The sequence below is a fragment of the Eupeodes corollae genome, chromosome 2 (assembly GCF_945859685.1).
Source record: "Eupeodes corollae chromosome 2, idEupCoro1.1, whole genome shotgun sequence".
NCBI lineage: Eukaryota > Metazoa > Arthropoda > Insecta > Diptera > Syrphidae > Eupeodes > Eupeodes corollae.
In genome coordinates this window covers 124958502-124975985 of record NC_079148.1, presented here as the reverse complement: position 1 = coordinate 124975985, position 17484 = coordinate 124958502, and the positions used below count along the sequence as shown (strand labels likewise).

Here is a 17484-nt window from a genome sequence, read left to right as displayed (position 1 = left end):
AGTTTGTTTCAAGTTCAAATTTTGTTATCAATAAAAATTATAGAACTTTGAATCTTATTGCATTGCACGAGACTTTTCAAGACTTGTTATATTTCTAGCTAAATGATAGGCCTATGTTAATAATATACTTCCGATCTTATAGGTTGAGTCCTTCTGTTATTTATGGCCTTGTGTATTTCTGCGGAAATATTATATTTATAGATGATGATAATATCTTCCTGAAAATAATAATTTTTCCTCAAGCTTAAAAATCAGAGTTAAACATTGAAACAAATTGAAGGGTCTGTTGAATGGAAGATATTTTTTTTAACAGGCGCTATGTATTTTTAGAAAAGAAGGAAATAATCTTTTGCAGTTAGACATTTGAGAACTGATATACCTTATAGAACATTTCAAGGAAGAAAGATTTGTACAGCTTTTGCAGAAGTTAGAAAAGATTTCAAAATCCTTAACGTTACAAATTAATAAAAACAAACAAACAATTTTTTCGTATCAATTCGTCAATCTTTCGAATATGAACTTTTATTTATACCATTATCTCTTAATTTATCTTTCACACATTTTTTAGGAACCGCATCACTGATCTTGAAGACTATTCAATTTACTTGAACAAGTAAGGAGTAGTATAAGCAGCAGCGTATGGTGAAGCGTATGCAGCAGCATAAGGAGCAGCGTATCCAGCACTGTAAGCAGCAGAAACGTATGGTGAAGCTACCAAAGGAGCAGCAGCAGCGTATGGGGCAGCAGCGTATGGAGCAGCAGCGTATGGAGCAGCAACATAGGGTGAAGCAAAGTTTCCATGGTATTCCCGTGAGTAGACAGCTGAAGCTGGTGCAGCAGCAATCAATGGTGAACTATAAGCCAATGGAGCTACAATACCTGGTTTAGCAGAAGCAATAGCAACCAAAGCGAAAAGGACAACAGCGATAAACTTGAACATGTTGAATAGTAGTAATGTAAGTTGCTTTCGAAGAGAAGACGAACTGAATTATGCCTTAATCACAACAAATGGTTCAAGTTTTATAGTAAAAGAAAACATACGAACAAGTTCAGAAGAGTCCTTGAAACACACGCCATATACCACACCATACCAGTTCAACCTTCAAAATTTACTTTCCGTCATTGAAATCAAAAGTTAAGAAAGACACACAGAAAAGGGGCAGTAAACCAACACCGTCTTTCGTTTTGCCAAAACAATTCTCGCCACCACCAACTTTAAAATCTCAATAACACACTACGCACTCTTGGGTTTTCTTGCAGGTTATGCAACGAATTATTATCATACCAACTAACTATTAAGCCCAAAGTCTGCCTTGCATACAAATCACATCCATCGCCACTTTAACAAATGTTTGTCGTGAATAAAATTAATCGTCAATCAATAACAAAAATACAATAACACGAGCTCCTCAGCAAAGCAACCCTCAATTTGGGTGCTGGTTTGTGGTAGACAGAGAAATATTTTTGACAGAATTTCGAGGCGAACGAGGCTTAGAAGAAAATTCATCGATTTCGATTCAAAAGCTTATATATTTTGAAACTAATGGGCTTGGGAACTATTGTGATCCTTTCGAAGTTGTGTTACGATGGGTTTTTAATAATCTTCAGTTATTCGAGTAGAATTTTTAATAAATTTTTCAAAAAAAAACTTGGTATGGCAGAGGAATACAAAACAAACAAACAAAAAAATACTTTGGAAGACTTGTGGCCACTATGAGCAATTTTTTCTTAACATCATTCTGAATAAGCAAAGTTTGAAAAAATTGATTATATTGTCTCAGTTATTTATGATTTAATATCAAATAATTTAAATATTTTACATAAATTATGTTGTTTATTAAGACGTGCAAATTCAGCATACATAGTTAGATCTTACAAACTCTTATAATTTAAATTCGAAAATTTAAAAAAGGCCAAACAACGATTTTTTTATAACAAACAAAAATATCGATGATAAAACTCCTTAAGATATGCAATGGCTTGAGATCTAAGAACTTGCTATTGTGAATGCACCTCACTCCATTTTTGAATTTTAGTTCGAAACGGGTGAAGCCTAACGATTTGTTAGTTTAAATTCACTTTACTTGACCCTTAACTAAGCCAATGTAAATGTAAAACTGTCGAACAAAAATAAAATTTAAATCTTCCATTGTTACTTTAATTATTTGTTATAAAGAATATGGCACTATTTAAATCTTTTCAATCCTTAAATGCTTTTATTATTAGTCGGCCAAAACTTTTGCGCTATTTTTAATAAAAATTAAAATTAAAAGCCAAATCTTTAAAGAACTGACAGATAATAACATATTTTCTTATACGACGATTCACAAAAACGAGAAATGAGAATTTCGTAAACTTATAGGCTTGAGAATGTTATGTCTATGCTATGTGGAATAATGTCTTTTGGTAACCTAATTGTTAATTTTAAGCGAACATAATATCGTACTTAGCATCTCTCAAAACTGCTAACTTAATTAATACATCAGTTTAACTTTAACATAAAGAAACGTCGGAAAAGGTTGGTTTATAAACTGGTTAAGGCACCAGTTGATACAAAACTAAGCTTCCGAACATGGTAATTTGCCGATGAAATGAGAAGCAGATGCGTCAAATTTTTGAAAATAATTTTGAACAAACATAACTTCTTAATCCATTTTCAATTTTCGACGAATCAATAACAATGAATTATAAGACTTATAGCGTCAAATATTTTAAGATGATATTTAGGTTTTCCAGGACAGTACTCATATCAATGATTGAAGATGATCTTAATGGGAGAGTAAGACGTAGACATAATTATATGGATCTGAAGATTATGACTTCCATCAAACAACGGGTTATCCATTTGCGGTTTCAAAAGTATAAATCTGGAATTCGACATCTATCAAACTAAGTTGTTGAACCAATTTTTTGCAGTTGAAAGTATGATATTTACGAAAATGGATCGATTAACAATCGCACAACTTATAAAAATTGTTAAAACATACTATTTACAAAAATGGTGATTCTGCCACAGCAATAAATTGTGCTTTAAGAAAAGATTATAGTTTTGTTCAACTGCGAAAGAAATTGGAAAAATTGTGAAGAAATTTGAAGAAACTGGATTGGTTACAGACATTGTAAGGCCTGTGCAGTGAAACCTCTAAGTGAAAGTATTCCCTAAGAACCAAATGTCGTGCCCAGGAATAGTATTGGTGTATTTTGCATTTATATCTATACCTACATCCAGCTTACACAAAACTGATGACAGCTGACACTTTACAACGTCTGTTTGGTGCGCTCTTTGGTCCGGAGGTGTAACTCGATACCGCCCAATATGTGTCAAAATGTGCTCATAAATTACCCTAGAAAAAGAGACTGGGATGCGACCCACACTAATAACTGTCGATTTGACTTGCTTAAGAGTTTGTAGGGATGGGTTAAACAAATTTTTAGTTGAATTATTCTTAAAAAATTTAAAATGACCAACAATATTTTCCATATAAAAAATAGTTAAGTTTGAAAATTTAGTTTTGTTGAATAGATTTTTAGTCGAAATGAAATGTTTACTAATTTAAGTAGCATTTCTTAAATTTTTACAAACCGGATGAATGAAATTAATTTGAGAGATATCAAGAACCGAACATCAATTTTTACCAAATTTGCGTACTATTTTTGTAGATTTTATTTTTTTTTTTCATGAAAAAACGGACTATTAGATTTTTATAAAAAAACTACTAAATATCGAGAATAATATTTTCTCTGAAATCCAAGGAAGGTTTTCCAGGAGAGTACTTAATGATTAAAGATGATCTTATTGAGGAAGTAAGATGTAGACATATATGAATCCGAAAATTATGACTTCCATCAAATAATGGATTATTCATTTCGTGGTTTTGAATTGTATAGGGCTGGAATTCGACATCTGTCAAACTAAGTTCTTAAACCATTTTTTTTCGGTTTAAAGTCTGACATTTACGACAACTGATAACTTAACAACCCGTCGGTAGATTTGTCTTGCTTAAAAGTTTGTACATATTCGTGTTGAGTTAAGAAATTATTAGTTGAATTATTCTTAAAATTTTAAAATTACCAACAATATTGTCATATAGAAATAGTTTAGTTTGACAATCTAGTTTTGTTAAATAAATTTTCAGTCGAAAGCAAATTTTTACCAATTTAAGTAGCATTTCTTAAATTTTTACAAATTAGATGAATGAAACTAATTTGAGAGATATCAATAACCGAACATCAATTTTTACCAAAATTTGAGTACCATTGCTTGTAAATTTCATTATTTCATAAGAAGACGGACTATTGAATTTAAAAAAAAAAAAAAAACATACTGAATATAGAAAACAATATTTTCTGTGAAATAAAAACAAGTTTGAAGACAATTATTTTTAATTTTTAAAATGCTATTTGAATCGAAAGTAAATTTTTACCAAAATTTTGTTTAATTGTTTCGTTTGGTTTTTATTTTTTGTAAAAAAACTACCTATCAATTCAATTGTTCTCAAATTCTTTTAAAATGTAAAAACAATATTTTTAAAAGATTAAATTGGTTGAAAGAAACAATCTCAAATTTTTGAAAAGATATTAGAGTCGAAAATCAATTTTTACCAACTTTGAGTAATGTTTTTTTTATGTTTTTATTCTTTATAAAAAAACGCCTATTCGATTTTTCTCAAAATTTTACCAGATAATAAAAACGTTAATTTCGTTGCAAAAAAATGTTTTGGAGATGAAATCATTTTGTATTCGTAAAATTTTCACGATGGCAAATTTTTTTCAAATTTTTTGATTTATAAAAGCAACTGTTAATTGGATTTTTTTCAAAAATATATTTGTTTGGTATCACGTTACAATTTATAATTTTCTTATGGTTCGTAAGAAATTTAGGATTAACCAAAATGTTCGCCTTTTTTTTAAACTGGGATGGTAAAAAAAACGCCCACGCAATTTTCTTGAGAGCCCTTTCTGCATCTTTCTGCATAACAAAATTTATTTCAAGTCGATATCTCTCCTGGTTTTTAGGGTTTGGACGAAGAAAAAAACGACCCGAACATACGGACTAGGAAAAAACGTCGCAAACGTACGGACGACGGTACTGACGTACGAACGTACGACTCTAGAGACCTTGAAACGTCGATAAATGTCAAAATTTTCAATTTTACAAATCTGACCCAATAAAATAACTTCCTATGGGTAGTTAAATATTATTATAACCTACTACAAAAATTGTGAATCTGCCACAGCAACAAATCGTGCTTTTTTTACAGACATTGTAAGGACTGTGCAGTGAAGCCTGTAAGTGAAAGAATTGCCGGGGAATACTTTGTTTGGATTCTTTGTCGTTCTAAGCAATTGGGACTGTCTTACCGCACATTATGTCGTAGTATGCATTTGGATTTACACCTAAATCTATATAAAGTCCAGCTCACATAACTAACTGAAGCCAGCTGACCATTCATAACGTCGTAGGTACTACGAATGCGTGCTTGAACAACAGGCGGTGGACGGCAATTTTTGAACAAAATTTTCTGAGAATCCTCAAGTAGTTGAAGAGAGGCCATTACATCCATAAAAGGTCACTGTTTGGTGCGCTCTTTGGTCTAAAGGTGTGATTGGATCTTACTTCTTCGAAAACGACAATGAAACGACAGTTACCGTCCATTCGGAGCGTTATGGTCATATGATAACCTATTTTTTGTTTGCCTATTTTGAGGAACACAACTTGGAGAATATATTTGGTTTCAACAATAGGGTTCCACATGACAAACAACTCGAGCGAATATATATATATTTCAAGAGACATTTCAGCGTAATTTTTCTTTGTGGCGATATCAACAGCCAGATCATGCGATTTGGCACTGCTGAACTTTTTGTTATGGGACTACGCAAAAGACAGTGTTTATGCAGATAAACTTTTAACTCTTGAGCACTTACAAACCAACATTCGTCAAGTTATGATTCCGTCTAATATGTGTCAAAAAGTGGTCGAAAATTATTTCAAAAGAATCGGTGCTTGCAACAATTCACGTACGGGGCATTTAAATAATGTTGTGTTTCAGACATAATGTCAACGTTCAAACTTTATAATCAAAAGAAATATTATGAAGACAAATATTATATGTATATGTGTTTTATTTACGTTTATTTACGTTAACTATATAACGATTATCTAAAAGTTCAAAATCATACCAGGGTTGAATATTCTAAAGTGAAAATAAGCTGTTTAAACATTCTTTTAAAAAGAGACTGAGAAGGGATCCACACTAATAACTTCCCAATCTTGGCCATTTGTTGATATTTCTAAAAGTCTTTGTTAAAAAAGTGTCAATTGGATGATTCTTAGAAATTAAATAAAAGTTAAAACCAAAATTTTACTTAACTTATTAAATAAGTTTGATTTCAATATCTGTTTTTTTCCCGGGATATTGTAGTCGAAAACCAATTGTTAGCAGTTTTAGGTAGCACGTTTTGTAAGGTTTGTTTTTCTTTCAGTAATGAAATGCACGACTGGGCCACACAAACTTGCTCATGTATCCAAACACTCTGTTTAAAAATACAGTTTCTGTTAAAAGATATTAAAATATTTAAAAATTCAAATGCCATATGATTTTTGAAAAAAACCTTAATTTTTCAAAATTCGTATTTAAAATCGTTAGAGTTTTTTTAATTAATTTTGCATGTATACAATTTTTCAGTTTAAGTAACAATTTGTAGTTATTTAGAGCTTATTAATATATATACGTTTTATAATTCAATTTCTTAAAAAAAATTAAGACCGATAGTGACTTTCGAAAAAAAAAAATTCTTTTAAAATGAGGATGAGACGCTGATAACTTCCAAATCGCCATTTGTTGTTATTTCTTAAAGTCTTACAAAATATAAATAACATTTTTGTATTACACAAAAGTAAAACTTCTTTATTCAAAAATGCCAATTTGATTATTCTCTGAAATTAAATAAAAGTTAAGACCAATATTTTGCTTAAATTATTAAATAAGTTTGATTTCAATATGTGTTTTTGTGCCCGACAAATTTTTAATGTTTTGTAGAAAACAATTATTGAAATCTATTCATTAGTTCTTCAGAAAACTTAATAACAAAATAATGGTTTCATGGAGGTTACCCTTCTGGAGCAATACAATTTTGTTTTTGTTATTGGTTCGTTTTTGAGAAAATTCGAATTATCGATTTTTGACCAAAAATTGTGTACTACTGTTATGTGTCGTCTCAAAAAAAAAAGAAAACAAATATTTAACTTGATTCACAAAACCTTAATTTCCAAGTTCGAAATTTTTACGAATGTCCTTGTATGTCGTAAGTAAAAAGTATTACTTGGTTCAATTTGAAGAACCCGAAATTATTGCACTGTGGTAAGAGTTCGAAACTCACTTCATTATTTTTTGTTTCAACAAAAATTACTTAATAAGATAGAAAAAGAAGATAGATTAAAAATGCATGAAAAAATAAACTCCAGTCCACCAAAATAATATCTTTTGGATTTTGTCAGCATCAATTCTTATAAAAGAGAAAGGAAAATAAAATAATTTAACTCTATGTTTAGATTCATAAATTAAAAACCAATATTTGTATATCCTCTTAAATCCTTCCTTATCATCCCAAAACTCATTCAAAACATTTAATGAACAAAATAAATCAGATATCTCATATAAAAGCTGGTCCTGCGAACAAGTTGAATTAAAGAATTAAAACAGATAGACATTTGTTTTCCAACAAAAACAATAGTTTATTCGCTTTACAGTCATTTGCAAAAACATTAAAATGTTTTAGACTTATTTTGCATCCAATATACGAATTTCAGGAACTAATGAATCAATCCACCAGAAATCAATCCGCTTTTAATTCCAATTGGTACACCAACTCGAACACCAACTGGAGCAATAATTGGCGAACGAATAATTCCAACAGGTGCTGCTGAAATAATTGCTGGTCTAGCTGCAATCGAGATGGCTGGTCTGAGAATTCCAGGCTCAGCAAAGACTGCAGCAAATAAACAGAAGAAAACGACCTGACAAATAAAAATACAAAATCCATCGTTAATTCAATGGTAGATCCTTATAAATGTTTTTTTTTTGAAAATTCTTACGTATTTGAACATGATTAAGGGATTGCTAATAAAAATATTTGAAGTATTCTTTAACTGAGAGCTGACTGATGCTGTCTGATGCTTAGGGTTGGGTTCTCTGCATAATTTATATCAAAATCCAAAACTAAGAATGACTTCATCGAGCAATCTGTTTCCAACCCTTCTCTAGCCTTGAAATCACTTTATACAAGAAGCTATAAAGTTTGTGTAGGTATACACGCTGTTCTCTTTATGTTTGCAATGCACTTGTTTTGATTGCAAGAAGTTCATTTCGCCATAAGTGGCCATAGTGGCTTATTTTGTCACACCAGAATGCAATTCAAATATAATCTAAAAAAACGTATAAACTACTTTATACCGACGACACTGATATCCATCCACTGTGGCAAGTATTAATTTACAATTACTCTTATTTTTTCTAATTTCGCAAAGTGTATGCAACCACAAGTGCGGCAAAGGTGCCTCACCTTTATTGCACCTACATATGCTAACCCCAGTTCGACCACCTTAGGCTTCAGGGGTGATTGCTCAATATAGTTCACTTCGTACAAAGAGTTGAAATGAAAAAATAATTGAAAACCTAATCTATCACGCAACGATTTATTTTATACCCTCCATAAGAAGAGTGAGGCTCTTGCTTTTGTAAATAATTACTATAACCCTTTTTGGCTTAACAAGGGATGACCAACAAGTCGTCAACAATCAAGAGTCTATGTTCTTTCGGTAATCTGGCTAATTGAAATGGAAAAATTAGATTATGCGAATAATATGTTAATTGTATTTTATAAACTTGTTGACTTTTTGTCAAAATATTTTGTATTCTTTTGTCTAAAATCTCAATAGAACTCAGTGTCGTCTATCCTGGATGAGCTCTATTGATGGGAATAGTCACACGTGCCGCAATCTTTAAACTGTCTATGATGGTGGCCGCTGGTGATGGCGGTATACAACATTATAATTAATTAATGAAAATGTATGCACAAAATCAAGGAGATAATCCATGGACCATTGGAAAGAAAAATATATTTGAAGCCTTATAGTGATTTTCAGTGTGACCAGCATTAAACCAATTTGAACTTGAAAACGAAATTTTAAAAGTTTTGTCCAAAGCAGTGAAATCGGTGGAATATGTTAGAAATGACGAAAACACAGATTTTGCCAATTCTCGTCAATATAAGGAAAAAGGGTATCCGGGCTCCATTTAAGACAAGAAGCTGGTTACCAATAAAACGTGATTATTCCCAATGAGCACTGATGGTAAATGCATCAAAGGATTCGGATAGTCAAGTTCAGTATCGAGGCAAAGTTAATATGCAGAATTGACCCAACGTATTAGTTTGTGGCTTGGATTTGGGCTGGAGGGCGATTTGACTTAAAATGAGGCTGGTGGAACTGTTACGCAGAATAGGTTGTGGTACGCATCATGATTAATGGTTGTTTATGGCCTTAATTGAAGATATTGATGTGAGCTGGACCAAGCTTACGACAAGAAGACGCTACGTACCACATAAGTAAAAAAGCAAATCCAATTTTGAAAGAAAAGTTTCATAACCATGTTATTTTCCGAAGAAGTAATAACACTTAGTCATCCATATTTTGTGAATAAACGCATTAAGACTTAAGACTACCTTTATGCTTATGCTCGACATTCGAATCAAGAGCTAAAACATTGAAAGTTTTCGAGGACATGGAAGTAATGTTAGAATTGGTCACGGAAAATTTCATGAAAAGGATACGTTGCTCCAACAGTAAATGGCATACTTTTCCCTGTAAAGTGAATTGATTTATTTCTTATTTTACTAACTTTCCATAGGAAGTTATTGTAATGGGTCCGATTTGTCACATTGAAAATTTTGACATTTTCGACGAAGATTTTTAGAAAGATGTCTTCGAGTGCGTGTGTACATACGTTCCTATGTCCGTACGTTCGCGACGTTTTTATCGTCGTCCACAGGTCACGAACCAGAAGAGATATTGACTTCAAATAAATTTTGTTATACAGAAAATAAGTCAAAAAGATGCAAAAAGGGCTCTCAAGAAAATTGAGTGGGTTGTTTTTTTACCAAAGCAGTTTAAAAAAAATATGAACATTTTGGTTTACTCTAAATATCTCATGAACCAAAAACGCTTACAACTTGAATTAAATTTAATATGATATACTGTAACGTGATACCAAACATGTATATTTTTTGAAAAAAATCCAATTAACAGTGTTTTTTTTTAAAGAAAAAAACTGAAAAAAAATCTGACACATCCAAAATTTTACGTATACAAAATGATTTTATCCCCAAAAGAATTTTGTGCAACGAAAAATAAGTTTTAAACATTTGATAGGATTTTTTTTTTTAATTTTTTTTTTTAAATAGAATCCTAAAAAAAACATTGGTAAAAGTTGGTAAAAATTGGATTTCGACTCAAATATCTTTTTAAAACTTTGAGATATTGACTTAAAACTACTTTTAACTTTTAAAAAATATTGTTATCAACATTCAGTAAAATGTTGAGAAAAATCGAATTGACAGTTTTTTTTAAACAAAATTAAAACGTAACAAAAAAAAACAGTACTGAAACTTGGTAAAAATGTACTTACGACTCAAAAAGCTTTTTAAAATTAATTTTTTATAAAAATCCAACAGTCAATTTTTTCATAAAAAAATAAAATCTACAAGAAATAGTACGCAAATTTTGTTAAAAATTGATGTTCGGTTCTTGATATCTCTCAAATTAATTTCATTCATCCAGTTTGTAAAAATTGAAGGAATGCTACCTTAATTGGTAAAAATTTGTCTTCGACTAAATATCCATTTAACAAAACTATAGATTTTAAACTAAACTATTTCCTTATATGAAAAATATTGTTGTTTATTTTAAAAGTTTTAAGAATAATTCAACCAACAACTTTTTTAACCCAACCCTACAAACTTTTGAGCAAGACAAATCTACAGACGGGATGAGAAGTTATCAGTGTGTATCGCATCCCAGCCTCTTTTCTTATTTTGTTCATCGTCTCTTAGGTTTCAGGAAATGCTTACTTGGTTGGCAATAAAAAAATGCTCTAAGCTATAGATAATTAACTTAAATTGCTTTAAGTAAGATAAGCCTTATATGTAGTTATTTTAAACGGTCTGATTTGTCCAAATAAAATCCACTCTAAATAGAGGGTTTTTCAATAAGAAGGGTAGATGGTGAAATGGAATAAAACAAGCTGTGTGTGAGGTATTTACAAAATAATTTTTTATTTGAAAAGCGCATGAATGCCATTAAGTGTAGAATATGACATCATTCAAATCCCTGCTCAGCTTCTTACGGTGGCACGGATCCGAGTGATCCAATTTTCAATGATTCTTCTGCATAGATCCAGCTGATTTTGAGCTATGGCCTGTGTTATTTTCACCTTCAGCTCATGGGTCAGTTGCTATTTATTTGCATAGACTTGCTCCTTCAAGACACCCCACATGAAAAAGTCTAGCGGGGCTTAATCGCATGACCTTGATGGCCAATTCACATCACCCCTGCGAGAGACAACGTTACGCAAAATGTCAATCGTGGCGTTTGCTGTGTGGCATGTAGCGCAAACATACTGGAAGCACATGTTGTCTAGGTCCATATGGTTAAATTCGGTCCATAAGAAATTAGTTATCATCGTTATGTAGCGCTAGCTGTTGACGGTGACCGACTCACTAACGTCGTTTTCAAAACAGTACGGACCAATTACGACGCCGCCGCCGCGCCGCCGGAGTCCAAACGGTAACTTTTTGAGGATGCATTATTACCTGGTGAACCTCGCGTGGGTTGGTGTCGTCCTATATACTTTAATTTTTCTTGCTAACACAGCCACTCATCCAAAAATGCACCTCGTCACTAAAGATGATTTTTCGGCCAAAATTGGGGTACTCTTCAAAACGATTCGAAACCCAGTCAGCTAACAAAGGGCATTGTCTATGGGAATATACTTTGAGCTCCTGAGCCAGTTAGAATTGGATATTGTACGGGAGTAGGCTCAAGTCCCGAAGCAAAATTGGTTAAGTTGAAGTCTGCGGGAGGCCGAGTTCTTGTGCATGGCGAGGACCAGATTGCCTCGGGTTTGCTGTATACTTTCACGTTCTACGGCGATGTTCTCGGCCGATCTTGCGTTCCTTGAACGTACGGGTGTTGGCTGATTATTTACTGAACCGGTCGTCGGTTGGCTACCAAATGCTAAAAATTCGACTGTGAAGGCCCACAAAATCTACCATAAAATGGGTGCAATGCGCGCAACGTTTGCGTTAACACTTATTCAACCGTGTTACTTGACATGATGATTTGGCATAAGCAACTGAATAATAAACAAAAGATTGACAGACCACCAAAACAAAATGGCAGCCACGGGGCGCTAAAACCTTTATCGTTATAATTTTTCAAAAAAACATTTAATTGTATTTTTATTTAAACAACAACATATTGAAATTAAACTTATTTTATCATATTTATAAAAAATATTGTTGTTAACTTATATTTTTTTGAAAATTCCAACTGACCTTTTTTTAAAAAACTAATTCCTACAAACACAACAAAAAACTCACAAGAAATGGTTTTCCACTCAAGTATTATATTTTTAAAACTTTTTTTTTCTTATGCAATATTTTTAGAAATATCGAAAGACGGGCAAGAATGGAAAGATATCAGTGAGTCCTAACCTTAGTTTTTGAATTCATATTAATCCAACATTTTAAACGATTCAGTATCATATTAGGGTTATTTAAATAAGTCACTAAACTGTAAAGTTGATGTTTCTATTATTTTAGTATCTTCTCAGTTTTTAACATTTGAATTAAGTTAAAATCACAAAGTTCCTATTTTAACTTTTAGTGATTGTGTAAATTCATAATGACTTCTCAATTTATGACATTTCGAATTATTAGGTCTGTTTACCATAAGTATTATTGTTTACATTTTTTCATGAACTACTGTCTGTCATTGTATTTATTTTGGTAACAACTTGGACTATTATTTTTATAAATTGGTTTGATTCTTTAATGCCTATAACGATTTTTTTAAGTGTTCCAAATTTGTCGTTTCCTGGTTTAACTTTCTTAAATAAACAAAAGCTGTACACACAAATTTTCAACTACCAATTACTTATGATTTTTATTTATTATTTTACAAAACAAAAAAACAGTATACTTGTTAAAATATGTACAATAATTTCCAAGAAAGGTTTTGCACAAATACAAAAACTAAAGTAAACATGTGTAATTCAAAATGTTTAACAAATAAACAAAATCAACAGTCTTTTTCGAGTAAATTATTTATTCAGCTTTTATTTGAATAGTTTTTTTTGCTCCACAAATTGTTATTTGGTGTCTACGACCCCCAACATTTTGGCTGGTGACGATGTTTTATTTTGAAAAAACCATCTCCATTTTGGCTATTATTCATTATACACTTAATTTAAAAAATAAAAACTAGAAAGAAAAGCTCTTTTTCATTCAGATTCAAAAATGGAATTTGAAAAAAAACAACTTTTAAAAAAAAAAAAGATTCAGAACATATTTTTTAAACATTTTTTTCAAATAATACAAAAATATTCGTAGCACCATAAAAACTCTTTTAAATTCAGAATTTTTTGGTGTCTTTGTTATTCAAAGATACTATTTTAAATGTTCTTCAAAAAAATTCGACAACTTATGGTAATAATTTTTGTTGTGTAGATCTATAATATTCGAGGTCTAAAAAACGAGTTGAAATTTGAATCATTGAAATTTAAATGTTTTATACAGATTGTAGCTCTTAAAAAAATGCCTTCCCTTTATTTATTTTAGTCAAAGAATCTCGAAAAACGTATTTTTGTTTGTATTTTAAAAAACTGAAATCGACTATTTCTCAAATTAGGAACAAAATGGTAACACTAACTAAGACGAATATTACCTAATAAAAATACGTGCAGGCGCCACTGCTGTCTCTCTTAAAGATTTTTCATAACCTAGAGTTTACTCTTTTTGCAATGTTGGCTTATAAGATAATATATAGGTAACCTACATATATTTCATTAACAAATGCGTCTCATAAAAAGACAACAAAACTGACAAGACTAATTCTAGACAAGTCTTCAAATGAACTAATCGAGCTTCACGTGCCGAACTTTTAAGAATTTTTCAAAAATGTTTATAGGATGAGAATACACCGAAAAAAAGTCTTAAATATTAGGAGAAAAACAAAAAAAATAAACTAAAAGTTTTCAAGAAAGTATTGGCTTCTGTCTGTTGTATGTTTCTCTTTCTTATATTTTTGAATATATCCTGAAAGATTTTAATGGGGTATACCTAAACTCAACCCATGCAAAATAAGGAATGCAAATAAACGAAAAGACAACTTGTTAGAAACATGAATGAAAACGAGTGGCATTTTCGAAACTGATTTTGAAATATAGTTTATGTAACAGAACTTGGAAATATAAGGGAATATTTTGTCTTAAAGCATGAGTTCATATACAAATAAAAAGAAGATACCAAGTTCGAAGCTTTTGGAAATTGATAAGATTTAGGGGTATATACGTCTGGGAATTCCTTGACATTTTAAATCAACGTCAACAACAGAACTATCACGTTTATAAGTATAGTATTGAATTTGTTACTCAGAGTGCAAAAAAGGGTAGACAAAGTATTTTAAGTCCTCCAAAGAGATTTCATATGAAATTGATACAAGTCTATACTCTCATAAAAAGGGAAGAGTAACTTAATAAACAAACTAAAAACTTATATTTGTAATTACTTTCATAATTGAATTATATTATTATGTCAACCAAAAGTGAAATCAATCCAAACTTTACGCCAATCAATTAAATGTGACTGATACAAGTTGAGGAATCAATGAATTTTTCATGACTAAACTAGACTTGTCTGCAATTGAGACGTAATACGACACATCTGCGATTTAAACTTCATTTTTTTATTAAGGGTTTTACATGTTGCTATTTCCCTATGCCCACAAATTCATATTGCAATTGCAATATCTCACAACTTCAAGTCCCTCGAGTCTATAACTCATGGAAATGCATCAAGACCCATGATATCTAACATCTTGCTATAAAATGCAAAAGAAACAATGGAATCAGCATCAGACATCAGCTGTCAGCATTTATTAAAGGTTCATCTCTTCAAGCTTATCCAAATACCAAACAAAAATCAACATGCTTAAATTCGTAAGAAATTTTTAAATATTTTTAAAATTCTTTAACTAAATGTACAATTTTTATTCATAGGTTGCTTTGTTCTGCATTATTTCCGCTGCTAAGGCTGGAATCCTTTCTCCTGCTTTGAGTATTGGTGCTGTTGCTCCAGCAACTACTATTCTGTCGGCTCCTACCGTCTTAAGAACAGCACCCATTGCAGTTGCAACAACAACTGATATTAGAGCTCCAATAGGAATTAGCAGTGGATTGATCTCAAATGGTCTCATTTCTGGAGGATTGATCTCAAATGGAATTGTTTCTGGTGGACTAGTAGCCAAGAGTGGATTGATTTCCGGAGGAATAATTGGTGGAGGAAAATTGTTGATCTAAGATAAAATCTATAATGTACATAGGAAGATTCGAAAGCATATAAAAACTAGTTCCTAAATCCTCTGATATTGGATACTAATAAAATTTCCATTTTTAAGATGAATTATGTTTCTTTTTTCTCTAAAACATTCTTATTATTTTCATCAAACCTCAAAGCAAATATTTATAAAAATTATAACGAAAAGTATTTTGATAATCATAAACAAAATAGTCTCCGCCATTGAAGGGTATTCAGATTATTATAAATGCTAATTTTCAATGTGTATTTAGAACGTTCGTTAAAGCAAAATTCGTTAAAATTATAAAGTAGAAAAGGCGGGAAAGATATTTAGGTAAAATGTATACTGACAAGTTAATTTTTATATATGAAGGGTAAGGCTATAAGCGAAAGGCACTTTTAAGGCGTTTACTGTATATCAATGAATAAACAAACAAATTTTGTTTGAAGCTTTTTTTTTAAATACTGGTATTTTATATCCCGAAAATTTTAAAAATTGAAATTTGTTTTTCTTTTCAAAAACAATTTTTATTTGCGATATAAAAAAACTATATGACTAGTTTTCCATTCGTAAAACATTTCAACCTCGAGATTTTTATCAAAAATTACATTCCAATGGTAGGGAAGCTCCATTGCTTCCGTCTGGCTGTCAATTCTTGCCACACAGCCCAAACCATTGCCTTGTTTCGATTTAATTCAAAAATGAAAATAAAGATTTTAAGCAGATTCACTTTAGGTTTTTTAAAGTTTTTTTTTTAAAGACTAAAAATAACAGTAGCCCGCAAGCTATTTTTTCGTCAAAAATCGAAAATTCGAATTTCCTCAAAAACGAACAAATAGATTTTTATTAAATTTTCTTTTAATTTTTAACTTCCCATAGGATGTTATTGTTATGGGTTTGATTTTTAAAATTGAAAATGTTGACCTTTTGCGACGTTACAAGGTGCCAAGAGTCGAAATAAAAGATTTTTAGAAAAATATCTTTGCGTGCGTGTGTACCTTCGTTCGCGATGTTTTGTCGTCTTCAATAGCTTGAGAACCTTTTTCGTTGTTCATAGCTGAAGAACCACAATAAATAACGACTTAAAATAAATTTTCTTATACTGATAATAATGCAAAAAGATGGATAAAAGGCTCTCAAGAAAATTTAGTGCGTGGTTTTTTACCATAGCAGTTTAAAAAAAGTTCAACATTTTGGTTAACCCTAAATATCTCTCGAACCAATGACAATAGAGACTTAAATAAAATTCTATATAATATATTGTAACGTGATACCAAACCAGTATATAAAAATCCAACTAAAGTTTTTTTTTGTTAATCAAAAAAACTGAAAAAAAATGTGTCACCTCAAAAATTTTACGAATTAAAAATGATTTCATCAGCAAAATAACTTTGTGTAACGAAAAATAACGTTTTTAACATCTGGTAAAATTTTGAGAAGAAACGAATTTACAATTAAAAAAAAAAAAGAGGCTGTGATGCGACTCACACTGATAACTTCCCATCCCGTCTGTCGATTTGTCTTGATTTAAAGTTTATAGGTTTTCGTGTTGGGTTAAAAATTTTTACAAATCGGAAGAATGAAATTAATTTGAGAGATATCAAGAACCGAACATAAAATTTCAACCAATTTGCGTAATATTTTTTGTAGATTTTTTTTTTTGTATCAAAAAACTGACTGTTGGTTTTTTGTAAAAAAAAAACTACTGAATATCGAAAACAAAATTTTCTGTGAAATAAAAAGAGTTTAAAGACAATATTTTTAATTTTAAAAATCTTTTTGAACCTTAAATAAATTTGTACCAAGTTTTAATATTGTTTTTTTTTTTTAAATAGATTTCCTTGAAA

The 17484-nt window shown here is 30.8% G+C and overlaps 2 protein-coding genes and 1 long non-coding RNA gene across 3 annotated transcripts; 1 reads left to right on the top strand and 2 right to left on the bottom strand.

The window, feature by feature from the left end:
- Positions 1-481: 481 nt before the first annotated feature.
- On the bottom strand, positions 482-1042 carry LOC129946819 (cuticle protein 16.5-like). Its single transcript, XM_056057163.1, has one exon. It carries the CDS (start codon positions 938-940, stop codon positions 602-604), a length of 339 nt encoding a protein of 112 aa, XP_055913138.1. The 5' UTR covers positions 941-1042; the 3' UTR covers positions 482-601.
- A 6671-nt stretch (positions 1043-7713) lies between these two features.
- LOC129948279 (uncharacterized) lies at positions 7714-8215 on the bottom strand. The gene is made up of 2 exons (XR_008781851.1): positions 8099-8215; positions 7714-8020 (listed from the first exon to the last, which is right to left on the bottom strand). It is a non-coding gene; the product is annotated as an uncharacterized LOC129948279 (long non-coding RNA).
- Positions 8216-15165: 6950 nt separating this feature from the next.
- LOC129944009 (uncharacterized) lies at positions 15166-15741 on the top strand. The gene is made up of 2 exons (XM_056053133.1): positions 15166-15278; positions 15339-15741. Exons 1-2 carry the CDS (start codon positions 15267-15269, stop codon positions 15636-15638), a joined length of 312 nt encoding a protein of 103 aa, XP_055909108.1. The 5' UTR covers positions 15166-15266; the 3' UTR covers positions 15639-15741.
- The last annotated feature ends 1743 nt before the right edge of the window (positions 15742-17484 follow it).